General features: G+C 45.2%; 1 protein-coding gene across 1 annotated transcript in view; it reads left to right on the top strand.

Moving 5' to 3' along the window:
- The window catches only part of vash2 (vasohibin 2), a 31638-nt gene extending 19372 nt beyond the window's left edge, over nt 1-12266 (top strand). Inside the window, exons 6-7 of the mRNA XM_029733662.1 lie at nt 1347-1465; nt 11827-12266. Of these exons, the coding sequence (XP_029589522.1) occupies nt 1347-1465; nt 11827-11896 (189 nt within the window). The 3' untranslated portion in view covers nt 11897-12266. The remainder of the gene's footprint in view (nt 1-1346; nt 1466-11826) is intronic.
- Nucleotides 12267-16165: the final 3899 nt, after the last annotated feature.

Raw genomic sequence — 16165 nt, 5'->3', positions numbered from 1 at the left:
TGTCATAGAATTCCCCCCCAATTCCCGGTCTGAAAGCAGGGCGGCCGCCACAGAGAGGCGAAGGGTGTAATATGAACCTTCAGGGAAAATTAAGGCCAGAGTTCCCCTCAGTGGAGCAGAGAGCGAAAGAGAGAACGAGAGAGACAGAGATTAGGGAGAGAAAGAGAAATGGATAGGGAGCAAGTGTCTGGTTGGACTGTGTATCACAGACTCCCTTGCATCAGCTGTTGCGTGGTGGTGGTAGCTAGTGGTGTTGGGGGATGGTCGTGGGATGGTGCATCTGGAGCGCACTAAAACAGCACCAGTAAATGTGGGTCAGTTCCCAGCTGCCCAGCTGCCCAGTGCTGGAGACACAGCCTGGACCCCTGTGTTTGACCCTCGTTAGCTGTACATAGTTCATGTGAATACTGTAGAAATTGTACATTCTTACAGTGCATACCAAAAATGTGCCAGTGTATAAATAGATATCACTGTATTTCTGGAAGGTGAAAAACTCACAACCACCTTTTCACTTGCTCAAAAACCAGTTGGGAAATTTCTGTAGTGTGCTTTCTTTGCACAACTCAGACAGAGCTTGCATTTCATATAGGAGATCATTGGCTGTGCTTATAACTCTCCTCCACTACAGCACGTACTGTACATCCTTACATCTATCACCAACCTTATGACTAACATCCTGCCTATGCTTTCAGCTGCATGTGGTTTCTGGAGCACGGAATATGAGCTACTTCCTGTGTGTTCATTCCAGGAAATCATGATCCCTCTCCAGTCTCTCCTCCAAATGTCGGTCAAGAGTGAGCTCTCATTAGGTTTCTATCAGGACAAGGTGACCATGAAACTCAAATTCTGCTAATCGAATGGCGAACGTCAGTAGTATTTCAGTACAACTCCTGAGTGTCTCTCTCAGTGTGTGTGCTAGTGTGCGTGCCTGTGAGCCAGATGGGTGCGGCGTAATTGAGTTTGCAGAGGGAGTTGACTAGTGGGCTGATTTGGTTAATGGTACCATTGTGTTGCATGGGAGGCTGGCTTCATTACTGTCTGTTAGTCTCTTCTCCCTACATTGGCTCCCAGACGACTCCTTTACACTATTTGTCTCTGAGATCCAACTGTGTCATTAAAAGTTAACTTCTTTGACTGCTCTTTTTATTGAAGTGGAACTTTTCATTTCCCCAGCCCATGGCCTGTGGCAAATGGGCCCACTGAATGGTGAACATGTCTGCAACACCTCCTCTGTAGCTTGCAGCTGTAAACAAAACCATTTAAAAATCAGTGCCGTAAAGAAACTGCAGCTCAAACCGTCTCTTATCATTTAGATTCCATATCTGTTCTTTTTTGTTTTCTCTCAGATCCTGAAGTCGTCAAGTGCCCAGTCTCCCATCAAAGAACGGAGCAGAGGCAAGTCTCTCTCCCCCCGCCGCCGACAGAGCAGCCCCCAAAGACGGCACATCCACCGGAGAGACAAGTCGTAAGTATCCCTGGGAATCAATCTCGGGTTATTAGCATCACTGAGACAGAAGCTGGAAGGTGGAATGGCCTTTCTTAGGTAGTTTTACATTGACATCTCAACACTTCCTAACAATTAGGAAGAGTTTACATCAGGTTACTTTAAAATATAATTTGTTTCATGTTCAATGGTCACAAATTATAAGGTAAGATTTCATCTACATAAAACAGTTTTTCCTTAGAGATTTAATGAAAAGTTGGGCAGGTTTTAATTAAAAGTAATTGAATATAATGCAGATCAGATTGGATATGCATGAGTGAGATGTATAATTCATAGAAATCAACTGTTGATCATCCCAACTATAAAAGCTCTCAATGCCCCATCTTGATTACTTGACTAGATGCTATTATGTTAGAGAGAGATGAATTGTCTCTGTCTATGGAATGTTTTCCATCTTGTTTTTGTATTAACGAGGGCTGGCACACTTTCTGAAGTTGCTGAACTCTGAGGCGTTAACTGAGCCTTACATGTTTTCTGTAGACTATTGCAGTTCTCTTCTTCTATCAACCCTCTTTCCCTGTCTTGCTTCCTGGCTAAGGATCCCAGTTCATGTAGAGTTCAGTCTATCACACTCTTCTCAGCTCCAGTTAGAGGAAACTGTGAGGACTAAGAAGCAGGACTAGATCAGATACTGACATTAGCTAATCTGGGTGAACTTGGAGTACGGAGTTAACTTTTAAGCACACTGGCTTCAGTGTGTGCGTGTGAGTGTGTAGGCGAGGGAGTGAATGTGTGCAATGTGCATGCCTATGGTATGTAGCCTACGCGTGAGTGTACACTACTGCTGGATTGATGGTCCATTCTGACAGCACAGCAGCATAATCACAGGGAGAAGTACTTGTTTTCTGAAAGCCCCAGCCAGGCCAGCATAATGTCTCTTATAGAAGGAAAGTGTTCACTCCTATTATCACTCACCAGCACACTGGGAGGATTCAGGAAGACCCTGCCCTGACAAAGAGGCTGCTGGGATATGTGCACTGTTGAGTGGAGTTGGAAGATGTTGCCCCTCCTCACGAACCACTGATACAGAGCCAGATCTTGTCTCATCCTCTATTGGTTAAGGTTAGGAATGGGGCTAGTATAATCCTAGATCTGTGTTGGGCAACTGAAGGGCAACTTCTACCTCAATTCTGTGCAGAAGGCATCCTGGGATTTATGCATGGACTCTCAGGTCACCTCCCATAGTTCCTCTGGGCTATGCTTAAGTCTGCTGTTGACTGAGAATGTCACACAGAGATAGACAGAGTAACTGGACTGGAAGTGTTGTCAAGGGAGAGTTCCTCTGACAAGATGGAGGCTCAGAGAGAAACTCCGGAGAGTCATCTGTCTCCCACTCTCACTGATACTTTATTTAAAAGCAAACTAGATTTTATTTAGCACACACACACACGCAAGCAAACACACACACACACGCACGCACACACACACACACACACGCAGTGCCCTGTTGCTATCTGGCGAGATGAGTCCTCTTTTCCCATCCTCCTGGCCTGGTTTGGTCTCCTCTCAGCTGGCAGAGGGCAGGCAGAGGCTGTAATAGGATCTGGGGCTGGACTCAGTGCAGCAGCTGCAGCGTCGCTCAGGGAACACAGACACGGAGAGGATGATCCACATGCATGAGACAGATTCCTTCTGGTAATCCCCAGCCCATCTCCGACAGAGGAGATAGGCTTGATACTTAGTTTTTATCATAGTACCAATCAACCCAAAGCCTAATGATGTAACCTATGCCTCTGTTGGAAGGGACACAGTGAAATGGCCAGGGGATTTCTGTCATGCCTGCATTACAGGTGTGTGTGATGTGATTTGACATGATGGGAAACCTTTTATCCTTAGGCATCTGGTGTGTGTGTGCATGTTTTTGTGTGTGTGCACGTGCACGCTTGTTTGTGTGTGTGCGTGCGTGCTTACGTACATTTATGTGTGTATGCGTTTGTGAATGTGAGTACGTGCGGGTGTGTAATCACCACTTGAAGTGGCTTCTACACCGTAGTAATTGAGAAGAATGAAGTACATTGTCTATCCTGACAGACCAAAGGAGTGATAGGGGGCTCTTCTAAGAGAACAACAGTGACATTTAAAGAGGGGCTGCAGGCCAAGGTCTATGTGTTCAGCACCACCCCCCAATCTGACAGAGTTATTTTGGGCCTGTTCTTAGACACCCACTTCTCTGGCTGTCGCCTCCTGTGAGATGTTAATTATTGAGGAAGAGAGTCTTTTCCACCCCCTGATATGTCCTCGTGTCCCATGTCTCACCATGTCGCCCCCTAGGGAGCAGTGTCCCTCTGTCACCACATATTCAATTATTCACCTCAAATCCAGACGCAACCGACACAGTCTATCCATGTTATAGAAATGTTTATTCAGCCAGCGCCTCAGAAAATGTCATCAGCAGTCAGAGTTTGTGTACAAAGAGTGGAGAGTAACTCTAACAGATCTCTGGAAGCCTGCTAATGCCCTCCCTCCATCCACTGCCTGCTCATCGAGTGGTGCGGCTCGGAGATTTGTAGATATTGGGTTTGTTTAATGGGGCGAATGTGCGCTGCCAAATAACATTGATTTGTGACTGGATTTTTATTCCCACAGTGGTTTATGAACGTATTAAATGTAATTGGTTAAATGGTGAATGAAAGCTACACTGAGAGCGTGATGTATCCCTGAATAGCTTGGAAAATCTCCTCTGTTGTGGATGAATGGTTCAGTAGATGAACCCATAGATGTGTTAGCAGTGCCGTTAAAGACTGAGTCCGGAGGTAATGCACTCTATGCAGTTATCCAGAGCTCTGCTCAGCAGGTGGTTTCAGCCCAGAGCGATCCTTCTCATACACACAGAAATGTAAAGCTGAGATAGAAAGGCTGAAATGAACTTCACTTTATAGACAAAGACTTTGCAGGAGATGCAAGTTGAAGATAGTGATGAACTAGTCTCCATGGCGATGAAGCTATATGATGGGGTATGTATGAATATTGTATTCCTCCTTGGGATCTTCCTCTCAGGCAATGGAAAGCAGCAGTCAGACAGGGAGACAGAATGCTCCAGGACAGCGCTCTACTCTATCACTCAGTGCGGATGTCATCTGGCTTTATCAATTAGAGGTTTAGCCCACTCTCCAAGAAACCTTTGCTTTTGAAGGAAATACATTTTAGAGTCTCTAGACCCACCCGGTTTCTTAATATCAAATGCAAGGTTATTCTAGTGGACTACAATACTGCATGGAAGGGAACCACCTGTTTTCGGAGAAGTGAAATATTCAATGAGGTTGTTGAGACAAGGAAAGCTAAGAGTGGTCAGACCAAGGGCCTTGTCATTGTCATTACTGTTCGTATCTCCTACTATCTTACAGTAGATTGGCTGGCTGTTGTCGGTGCTGTATGGGCTGTGGTGGGCTGGGTGTTGTCTATTCTGGGGTGGGCTAGGTGTTGTCTATTCAATTCAAATCATATTGTATTAGTCACATGTGCCGGATACAACAGGTGTAGACCTTGCAGTGAAATGCTTACTTACGAGCCCCTAACCAACAATGCAGTTAAAAAAAAAAAATATGAATAAGAAATAAAGGTTACAAGTAATTAAAGAGCAGCAGTAAAATAGCGAGACTATATACAGGGGGTACTGGTACAGAGTCAATGTGCAGGGACACCGGTTAGTTGCGGTAATATGTACATGTAGGTAGAGTTGACTATGCACAGTTGATAACAACAGAGAGTTGCAACGGTATAAAAAAGGGGGGGGGGGCAATGCAAATAGTCTGCATGTCCATTTGATTAGGTGTTCAGGAGTCTTATGGCTTGGGGGTAGAAGCTGTTTAGAAGCCTCTGGACCTAGACTTGGCGTTCCGGTTCCGCTTGCCATGTGGTATCAGAGAGAACAGTCTATGACTAGGGTGGCTGGAGTCTTTGACAATTTTTAGGGCCTTCCTCTGACACCGCCTGATATAGAGGCAGAGAGCTTGGCCCCAGTGATGTACAGTACTGGGCTGTTCGCATTACCCTCTGTAGTGACTTGTGGTGGTAGGCCGAGCAGTTGCCATACCAGGCAGTGATGCAACCAGTCCGGATGCTCTCGATGGTGCAGCTGTAGAACCTTTTGAGGATCTGAGAACCCATGCCAAATCTTTTCAGTCTCCTGGGGGGGAATAGGTTTTGTCATGCCCTCTTCATGACTGTCTTGGTGTGCTTGGACCATGTTAGTTTGTTGGTGATGTGGACACCAAGGAACTTGAAGCTCTCAACCTGCTCCACTGCAGCCCCGTCAATGGGCGTGCTCGGTCCTTCTTTTCCTGTAGTCCACAATCATCTCCTTTGTCTTGATCACATTGAGGGAGATGTTGTCGATGGTGCAGCTCCAGGCACCACTCGGCCAGGACTCTGACCTCCTCTCTATAGGCTGTCTCGTCGTTGTCGGTGATCAGGCCTACCACTGTTGTGTCATCGGCAAACTTAATTATGGTGTTGGAGTCATGCCTGGCCGTGCAGTCATGATTGAACAGGGAGTACAGGAGGGGACTGAGCACGCGCCCCTGAGGGGCCCCTGTGTTGAGGATCAGCATGGCGGATGTCTTTACCTACCCTTACCACCTGGGGGCGGCCCGTCTGGAAGTCCAGGATTCAGTTGCAGAGGGAGGTGTTTAGTCCCAGGGTCCTTAGCTTATTGATGAGCTTTGAGGGCACTATGGTGTTGAACGCTGAGCTGTAGTCAATGAATAGCATTCTCAAATAGGTGTTAATTTTGTCAAGGTGGGAAAGGGCAGTGTGGAGTGCAATAGAGATTGCATAATCTGTGGATCTGTTGTGGCGGTATGCAAATTGGAGTGGGTCTAGGGTTTCTGGGATAATGTTGTTGATGTGAGCCATGACCAGCCTTTCAAAGCACTTCATGGCTACAGACGTGAGTGCTACGGGTCGGTAGTCATTTAGGCAGGTTACCTTAGTGTTCTTGGGTACAGGGACTATGGTGGTCTGCTTGAAACATGTTGGTATTACAGACTTGGACAGGGAGAGGTTGAAAAATGTCAGTGAAGACACTTGCCAGTTGGTCAGCGCATGCTCGCAGTACCCATCCTGGTAATCCATCTGGCCCTGCGGCCTTGTGAATGTTGACCTGTTTAAAGGTCTTACTCACATCGGCTGCGGAGAGTGTGATCACACAGTCTTCCGGAACAGCTGGTGCTCTCATGCGTGTTTCAGTGTTATTTGCCTCGAAGCGAGCATATAAGTCATTTTGCTCGTCTGGTAGGCTTGTGTCACTGGGCAGCTCTCGGCTGTGCTTCCCTTTGTAGTCTGTAATAGTTTGCAAGCCCTGCCACATCCGACGAGCGTCAGAGCCGGTGAAGTATGAAGCATAGCGGGATTTCTTATAAGCTTCTGGGTTAGCCCCGCTCCTTGAAAGCAGCAGCTCTAGCCTTTAGCTCAGTGCGGATGTTGCCTGTAATCCATGGCTTCTGGTTGGGGTATGTACGTACGGTCACTGTGGGGACGACGTCATCAATGCACTTATTGATAAAGCCACTGACTGATGTGGTGTACTCCTCAATGCCATCGGAGGAATCCCGGAACATATTCCAGTCTGTGCTAGCAAAACAGTCCTGTAGTGTAGCATCTGCTTCATCTGACCACTTTTTTATTGATTGAGTCACTGGTGCTTCCTGCTTTAGTTTTGCTTGTAAGCAGGAATCAGGTGGATAGAATTATGTTCAGATTTGCCAATTGGAGGGAGAGCTTTGTATGCGTCTCTGTGTGTGGAGTAAAGGTGGTCCAGAGTTGTTGTTTTTTTCACTCTGGTTGCACATTTAACATGCTGATAGAAATTAGGTAAGACAGATTTAAGTTTCTCTGCATTAAAGTCCCCGGCTACTAGGATCGCTGTCTCTGGGTGAGCGTTTTCCTGTTTGCTTATGAAGGAATACAGCTCATTGAGTGCGGTCTTCGTGCCAGCATCAGTCTGTGGTGGTATGTAGACAGCTACAAAAAATACAGATGAAAACTCTAGGTAGATAGTGTAGTCTACAGCTTATCATGAGAGACTCTACCTCAGGCGAGCCAAACCTCGAGACTTCCTTAGATATCGTGCACCAGCTGTTATTTACAAAAATACATAGTCCACTGTCCCTTGTCTTACCAGACGCCGCTGTTCTATCCTGCCGGTACAGCGTATAACCAGCCAGCTGTATGTTGATAATGTAGTCGTTCAGCCACGACTCCGTGAAGCATAAGATATTACAGTTTTGAATGTCCCGTTGGTAGTTTAATCTTCTGCGTTTGCTAGCAGAATGAAAGGAAGTGGGGCTTTATTCGATCGCATACGAACTCTCGGAAGGCAGCCCACCCTCTGGAACCTTTTTCTCCGCCTTCTCTTCAAGCAAATGACAGGGATCTGGGCTTGTTCCCGGGAAAGCAGTATATCATTCACGTTGGGCTCGTCGGACTCGTTAAAGGAAAAAAGGATTCTGCCAGTCCATATTGAGTAATCGCAGTTCTAATGTCCAGAAGCTATTTTCAGTCATAAGAGACGGTAGCATTAACATTATGTACAAGATAAGTAAAAAAAAAAGTTACAAACAATGCAAAGAAACAAATAAAAAACAGAATTAGTTAGGAATACTTAAAATATCAGACTTGTTATCCGGTCCGGCGCCATCTTTATTCTGTAGTGGGCTGGGCTTGCTGTTGTCTATTCTGTAGGGGGCTGGGTGTTGTCTATTCTGTAGGGGGCTGGGTGTTGTCTATTCTGTAGGGGGCTGGGTGTTGTCTATTCTGTGGGGGGATGTGTGTTGTCTATTCTGTAGTGGGATGGGTGTTGTCTATTCTGTAGGGGGCTGGGTGTTGTCTATTCTGCAGTGGGATGGGTCTTGTCTATTCTGCAGTGGGATGGGTCTTGTCTATTCTGTGGTGGGATGGGTCTTGTCTATTCTGTAGTGAGCTGGGTGTCGTCTGTTCTGTAGTGAGCTGGGTGTCGTCTGTTCTGTAGTGAGCTGGGTGTCGTCTGTTCTGTAGTTGGCTGGGTGTCTATTCTGTAGTGGGCTGGGTGTCTATTCTGTAGTTGGCTGGGTGTCTATTCTGTAGTGGGATGGGTCTTGTCTATTCTGCAGTGGGCTAGGTGTCTATTCTGCAATGGGCTAGGTGTCTATTCTGCAGTGGGATGGGTCTTGTCTATTTTGTAGTTGGCTGTGTGTCGTCTATTCTGCAGTGGGATGGGTGTCGCCTGTTCTGCGGTGAGATGGGTGTCGCCTGTTCTGCGGTGGGATGGGTGTCGCCTGTTCTGCGGTGAGATGGGTGTCGCCTGTTCTGCGGTGGGATGGGTGTCGCCTGTTCTGCGGTGGGATGGGTGTCGCCTGTTCTGCGGTGGGATGGGTGTCGCCTGTTCTGCGGTGGGATGGGTGTCGCCTGTTCTGCGGTGGGATGGGTGTCGCCTGTTCTGCGGTGGGATGGGTGTTGTCTATTCTGTAGTGGGCTGGGTGTTGTCTATTCTGTAGTGGGCTGGGTGTTGTCTATTCTGTAGTGGGCTGGGTGTCTTCTGTAGTGGGATGGGTGTTGTCTATTCTGTAGTGGGCTGGGTGTCTATTCTGTAGTGGGATGTGTGTTGTCTATTCTGTAGTGGGCTGGGTGTCTATTCTGTAGTGGGATGGGTGTTGTCTATTCTGCAGTGGGCTGGGTGTCTATTCTGTAGTGGGATGTGTGTTGTCTATTCTGTAGTGGGCTGGGTGTCTATTCTGTAGTGGGATGGGTGTTGTCTATTCTGTAGTTGGCTGGGTGTTGTCTGTTCTGTAGTTGGCTGGGTGTTGTCTATTCTGTCGTGGGCTGGGTGTTGTCTATTCTGTAGTGGGCTGTGGTGAGCTGGGTGTTGTCTATTCTGTAGTTGGCTGGGTGGCTATTCTGTAGTGGGCTGGGCTGGCTGCTGGGTGTTGACTGCTGTGTCTGTCCTTGTGCTGCTCTGAGATTATCCTCTTCAGTCCAGCCCCCTCTCCTCTTCTCTCTTCTCTTCTCTCATCTCCTCTCCTCTCTTCTTCTCTCTTCTCTTCTCTCATCTCCTCTCCTCTCTCCTTCTCTCTTCTCTTCTCCTCTTCTCTCATCTCCTCTTCTCTTCTCTCCTCTCCTCTATTATTCTTTAACACAGCTCTTTGTTCTATGGTTTGTAATCAGCTGTGAAACCCATGCATAGGCTGTGATCCGTACAGGGGCTCAATCAACACAGTTGTAATTGTTTTGATCAGCACTGAAACAGAAAGCCTACCAATAGATAATTTGTGCCCTCCCAGAGGACTTAGTGAAGTCTACAGGCTTTAGTCTGAATAGTTAAGCAGAGTGGTGTTTCTCTGTGTTGAGGAATGATGTTAATTCCGTGGCCTGTGGTGAAGGATGGGCTGTTAACCAGGGCTGCTTGGAAGCCACTGTGTGAGAATGGTGTACTCAGAGAAAGTTGACGCCTGTCTGGCTGACTGATCGACTGACTGGGTGCGCTGGGTGTTGAAAGCCTGGGCTCTGTGCTCCCCCTCTCCCTGGAAGACAGAATGCTATTGATCGGAGCAGCAGGGGAGGGAGTAGGTGTGCTGTCCAGGGTACTGAGGCAGTAGTCTTAGATACACACATACCAGCATATGCACACGCTTACACCGCCTGCATTGTTGGACTGGTTTGATGTTGAGATGAGTTCTTGCTCTCACTCTCTCTGGCAGAGGGAGCTGGGGGGGATGGGAATCAATGGGAAAGGATGGTGAGCAGGAAATGCACTCTGAGGGAGGGAATGGAGTGAGAGAAGCACAGGCAGGAGAAGTGCTTTCAGGGCTTTAAGTCAAGCAGAATATTGAACACCGAAGACATTCGAGGAGAAATAAGAAACCTTTGTTACTTTGGAGAGAGCTTATTTATGAAGGTCTAACCCATAAGCCTCTTTTTAGAAATACCTCTTCTCTTTGATCTCTGGACTGAAATGTATTTTTGTCAGAGGGAAGGTGGTGTGTGTGTGTGGTTATTTAGGGCCTGAGAATTCAGGTGTGTGTGTAAGCATGATAGCAGTGACAGGGGAAGTGCTATGCTGTGTGTTGGAGCAGTGTGGGGCTGAGCTGACGGGACACCACCACCACAAAGCAGGATTAAAAAGAGATGACTGGCTGACTGAGACTATCCCGCTGCTTCACACTTCAAACCCTTCTCTTCTTTCTCTCTCCCTCTCTACTCCCTTTCTATCTGCCCCCTGCCTCTCTTTATTCCACTCCCTCTTCCTCTATTGGCCTCTGATAAACTCAACGTGTTTGTTTTACAAAACACTTTTTCTGTATCACTCACCTTCACGTCTGTGAGCTAAGCAATAGGTGTCAGATGGTTCTGACAGCCTGGTTCTGACAGCCTGGTTCTGACAGCCTGCCACCCTCAGGTCGGCGTAAGGTGTGTGCGTGTATGGGCATGTGGGTCAGAAAGTCCTGCGTCTTTGCTCTCCTCAGCACAAGGACAAGGCCACTATGCTGACGAGAACCTATGGGGAGCCAGTCTACATGACCACAATGAAACAGTACTCCACCCAGACTGTGACACTAAAGGATGCCCCAGACTTTACATGAGCAAATGGTTTAGTCAAATGTACCCCATTTATCTTTAATCAATCAAATGTATTTTATAAAGGCCTTTTTACATCCGCAGTTGTCACAAAGTGCTTTACAAATACCCGGCCTAAAACCACAAAGAGCAAGCAATGCAGATGTAGAAGCACGGTGGCCAGGAAAAACTCTTACCTCTGCTCTGTGTGGGGAGGATCACATTAGGAAGTAATTGAGTGTGTCTGAGGTGTCCAATACTGTAATCACTTCAATAGGAAGTTATTGAGTGGGTCTGAGGTGTCCAATACTGTAATCACTTCAATAGGAAGTTATTGAGTGTGTCCAGTGGTGGAAAAATTACCCAATTGTCATAGTTGTGTAAAAGTAAAGATACCTTAATAGAAAATGACTCAAGTAAAAATGAAATTCACCCAGTAAAATACTACTTGAGTAAAGGTCTAAAAGTATTTGGTTTTAAATATACTTAAGTATCAAAAGTAAATGTAATTGCTAAAATATACTTAGTAAGTATCAAAAGTAAAAGTTTAAATCACTTCACATTCCTTATATTAAACAAACTAGATGGAATAATTATTATTATTAATTTTTTTTAAGGATACTGTAATCATTTCAATAGGAAGTTATTGAGTGTGTGATCTGCCCATACAGTTCATCAGCTGAAGTGACTGGGTCTTACTTTGATTGGCTTCTTGTCTTTTACTGCTAAATGATGACACTACATTTGTCTTGTCTCTCTCTCTCTCTCTCTCTCTCTCTCTCTCTTTCTTTCAGACCTGCAGCTCTGGATCGAAAGCCTGCAGAACTCAGCACTTTGACCGACGGCTACCAGATCCGCATCTGAGACTCCTTGGAACTGGACTACATTCTCCTGGTCTCCACTCTGACCCCCCCCCAGTCTGCCTCACACACCCTCAAATATATTTACCAGACATTGTGTATATCATAATTGTAAAGTATTTCTAGGGTTTTGCCAGCCTCTTCTGTAGGGTGAAGATGATGACATTATGCTCAGTGCTACACTGGAGGTTGACATCCAGTACGAACAAATATATTGAATATATCAAAGGTATATATTTCCTGTCCTTCATGACCAGACGAACAAAAGCCTGAACAAGAGGTGTGTTTCATTATACACCTCCACACATGCATTAGCCACATTATACATTTGCATACATATCTATTATGTTTTTAATAAAGGACTGATGCCTAAATTGCATGGAGACATCATATCAAGACCTCTCGTGCGTTTAGAGAAGTACGCATGTGGAGTTCTCTACATCGTTTTTTTTAAATCTGTTTTTGTATAGCCTGTGCTTTTGTGAAGGAGAGCAACAGCCACATTTCATTTACTTTCACAATGTGAAGATTCATTTTTAAAAACTGAGAATCTGTGGGTTAAAAAAATTGCCGACATCATGTAAAAAGGATCAAATAGTGTGACTGATCATAATTTTTTTTCTATATATAATGAATCTATAGACTGAACGGTTGTTGTAATGCCTAAGCCTGTAGAGGATGTTAAGTAGTTAAGGCTAAGTTCAACGTTAGAACCATCGCTTAAGATGCTTTTGGGAAACCTGACCCAGAGCAATTCATCTTTTAAGGAAGTCAAAGCTTGTTACAATGATGCTTTGGCGCTTAGCCAGAACATGACCTTTTTAATCCCAAGAGAATTTGACCGTGACGTTGAGTTGATTCAAATGTCAACTCTGTTACACCTCAGTATGCAGACGTATACGAAAACATGTATGATAATGTTATGTAGCTCCTAACCTGAGGCCTTTCTGAATCCTATCACATAATCTTGAAGTTAAGAATGCAAATACTGAACACCACAAGACAGGCACATCAGTCAAATCAGGGCTTCTATCTCAACTGCCATGATGCGGTGTTAAGATTGTTTAGATTTTTTTGTTGTTGTTGTAATAATCAAAAGTCATCAGATATCCAGGAGGGTGCCAACTGAACAATATCACATTTTATAGCTTTTGGTTAAACAAGCTATGCACATCAAACAGAAATGATAGATCATTGTATGTCTTCCTCAATCTAAATAGTTTTGAGATTGCAGCAGAATTGAAATCCAGTCTCATTTTCTTGAATCCTGAACGAACTGAGAACATATCAGTTCTTATGTTTCTAATGACATTTTTTTTATTCTAATGATCAAATTGTGAATGGTGCTGCTAGTCTGACAGTATACCATCAAGGCCAACACTATTGGTACCAGCCGTCTGAAAGACTATAAGCACAAAATAACCAGCTTAAATATACATGGCCAAAAGTATGTGTATTAGTGAATTCGGCTGTTTCAGTCACATCTGTTGCTGACAGGTGTATAAAATCGAGCACACGGCCATGCAATCTCCATAGACAAACATTGGCAGTAGAATGGCCAATACTGAAGAGCTCAGTGACTTTCAATGTGGCACCGTCATAGGATGCCACCTTTCCAACAAGACAGTTTGTCAAATTTCTACCATGCTAGTGCTGCCCCGGTCAACTGTAAGTGCTGTTGTTGTGAAGTGGAAATGTGCTGAAGGCGCATAGCGTGTGAAAATCATCTGTCCTCGGTTGCAACACTCACTACCGAGTTCCAAACTGACTCCGGAAGAGGCATACAGTATACAGTCGTGGCCAAACGTTTTGAGAATGACACAAATATTAATTTCCACAAAGATTGCTACTTCAGTGTCTTTAGATATTTTTGTCAGATGTTACTATGGAATACTGAAGTATAATTACAAGCATTTCATAAGTGTCAAAGGCTTTTATTGACAATTACATGAAGTTGATGCAAAGAGTCAATATTTGTAGTGTTGACCCTTCTTTTTCAAGACCTCTGCAATCTGCCCTGGCATGCTGTCAATTAACTTCTGGGCCACATCCTGACTGATGGCAGCCCATTCTTGCATAATCAATGCTTGGAGTTTGTCAGAATTAGTTTTTTTTTGTTTGTCCACCCACCTCATGAGGATTGACCACAAGTTCTCAATGGTATTAAGGTCTGGGGAGTTTCCTGGCCATGGACCCAAAATATCGATGTTTTGTTCCACTTTTGCCTTATGGCAAGGTGCTACATCATGCTGGAAAAGGCATTGTTCGTCACCAAACTGTTCCTGGATGGTTGGGAGAAGTTGCTCTCGGAGGATGTGTTGGTACCATTCTTTATTCATGGCTGTGTTCTTAGGCAAAATTGTGAGTGAGCCCACTCCCTTGGCGGAAAAGCAACGCCACACATGAATGGTCTCAGGATGCTTTACTGTTGGCATGAGACAGGACTGATGGCAGCGCTCACCTTGTCTTCTCCGGACAAGCTTTTTTCCGGATGCCCGGAAAAAGGGGATTCATCAGAGAAAATGACTTTACCCCAGTAGACAGCAGTCCAATCCCTGTACCTTTTGCAGAATATCAGTCTGTCCCTGATGTTTTTCCTGGAGAGAAGTGGCTTCTTTGCTGCCCTTCTTGACAGCAGGCCATCCTCCAAAATTATTTGCCTCACTGTGCGTGCAGATGCACTCACAGCTGCCTGCTGCCATTCCTGAGCAAGCTCTGTGCTGGTGGTGCCCTGATCCCGCAGCTGAATCAACTTTAGGAGACGGTCCTGGCGCTTGCTGGACTTTCTTGGGCGCCCTGAAGTCTTCTTCACAACAATTTAACCGCTCTCCTTGAAGTTCTTGATGATCTGATAAATGGTTGATTTAAGTGCAATCTTACTGGCAGCAATATCCTTGCCTGTGAAGCCCTTTTTGTGCAAAGCCATGATGACGGCACATGTTTCCTTGTAGGTAACCATGCTTGACAGAGGAAGAACAATGATTCCAAGCACCACCCTCCTTTTGAAGCTTCCAGTCTGTTATTCGAACTCAATCAGCATGACAGAGTGATCTCCAGCCTTGTCCTCGTCAACACTCACACCTGTGTTACGGAGAGAATCACTGACATGATGTCAGCTGGTCCTTTTGTGGCAGGGCTGAAATGCAGTGGAAATGTTTTTGGGGGATTCAGTTCATTTGCATGGCAAAGAGGGACTTTGCAATTAATTGCAATTCATCTGATCACTCTTCATAACACTCTGGAGTATATGCAAATTGCCATCATACAAACTGAGGCAGCAGACATTGTGAAAATTAATATTTGTGTCATTCTCAAAACTTTTGGCCACGACTGTACAATGACATTCTAGACGATTCTGTGCTTCCAACTTTGTGGCAACAGTTTGGGGAAGCCCCTTTCCTGTTTCAGCATGACAATGCCCAAAGCGAGGTCTATACAGAAATGGTTTGTCGGTGTGGAAGAATTTGACTGGCCTACACAGAGCCCTGACCTCAACCCCATCGAACACCTTGTGGATGAACTGGAACGCAGACTTCGAGCCAGGCCTAATCGCCCAACATCAGTGCCGACCTCACTAATGTTCTTGTGGCTGAATGGAAGCAAGTCCCCGCAGCCTTCCCAGAAGAGTGGAGGCTGTTATAGCAACAAAGGGGGACCAACTTCATATTAATCGCCGTGATTTTGGAATGAGATGTTTGACGAGCAGGTGTCCACATACTTTTGGCCATGTAGTGTATGACTTTGGTTTTACAATTCTCTATAGAAGCACCATGTGCTTCACTTTTACACAATACAATCGTTTGTCTAATCTATACAGGCTAGGTTTAACATTCTTTCTGTTAAACACAATTCACATTGCGGAAGTTCAGCTTTACAGCGTGATTGAAATTTAAAGGCAATGTCCGCTTTAGTGGAGACTGCATTTACCGTACCCACTGCATATCTAACGCTTCAGCTTTCCAGATTGAATCGAACCCTTACTGGGAGGAAAGACTGCTTTCACTGCTGCAAATCTGGGAACTGATAGATAATATTCTAAGTGATGTAGTTTAAATAGATTTGTGCTCTTAACTGTTTAGTGTTCTATTGGTGATTCTTCGCTGTTTCTTGAACAAATCTGTTACTGAGTGCAGTGTTTAATCGTGCTGGTTGTTGTTTTTATGACGTGCTGAAAACACTTTGTTGTGATGATGATGATGATGATGATATTCTTTGGACGAGGTGTGATTTTAAAGAAGCACATCACATTGTAGCAGTATCATTTTTCAAAGGT

This window comes from Salmo trutta, chromosome 35, assembly GCF_901001165.1.
Source record: "Salmo trutta chromosome 35, fSalTru1.1, whole genome shotgun sequence".
In the NCBI taxonomy this organism is placed as follows: Eukaryota; Metazoa; Chordata; class Actinopteri; order Salmoniformes; family Salmonidae; genus Salmo; species Salmo trutta.
The sequence above is the reverse complement of the archived record's forward strand: the minus strand, read 5'-3'. Positions and strand labels throughout refer to the sequence as shown.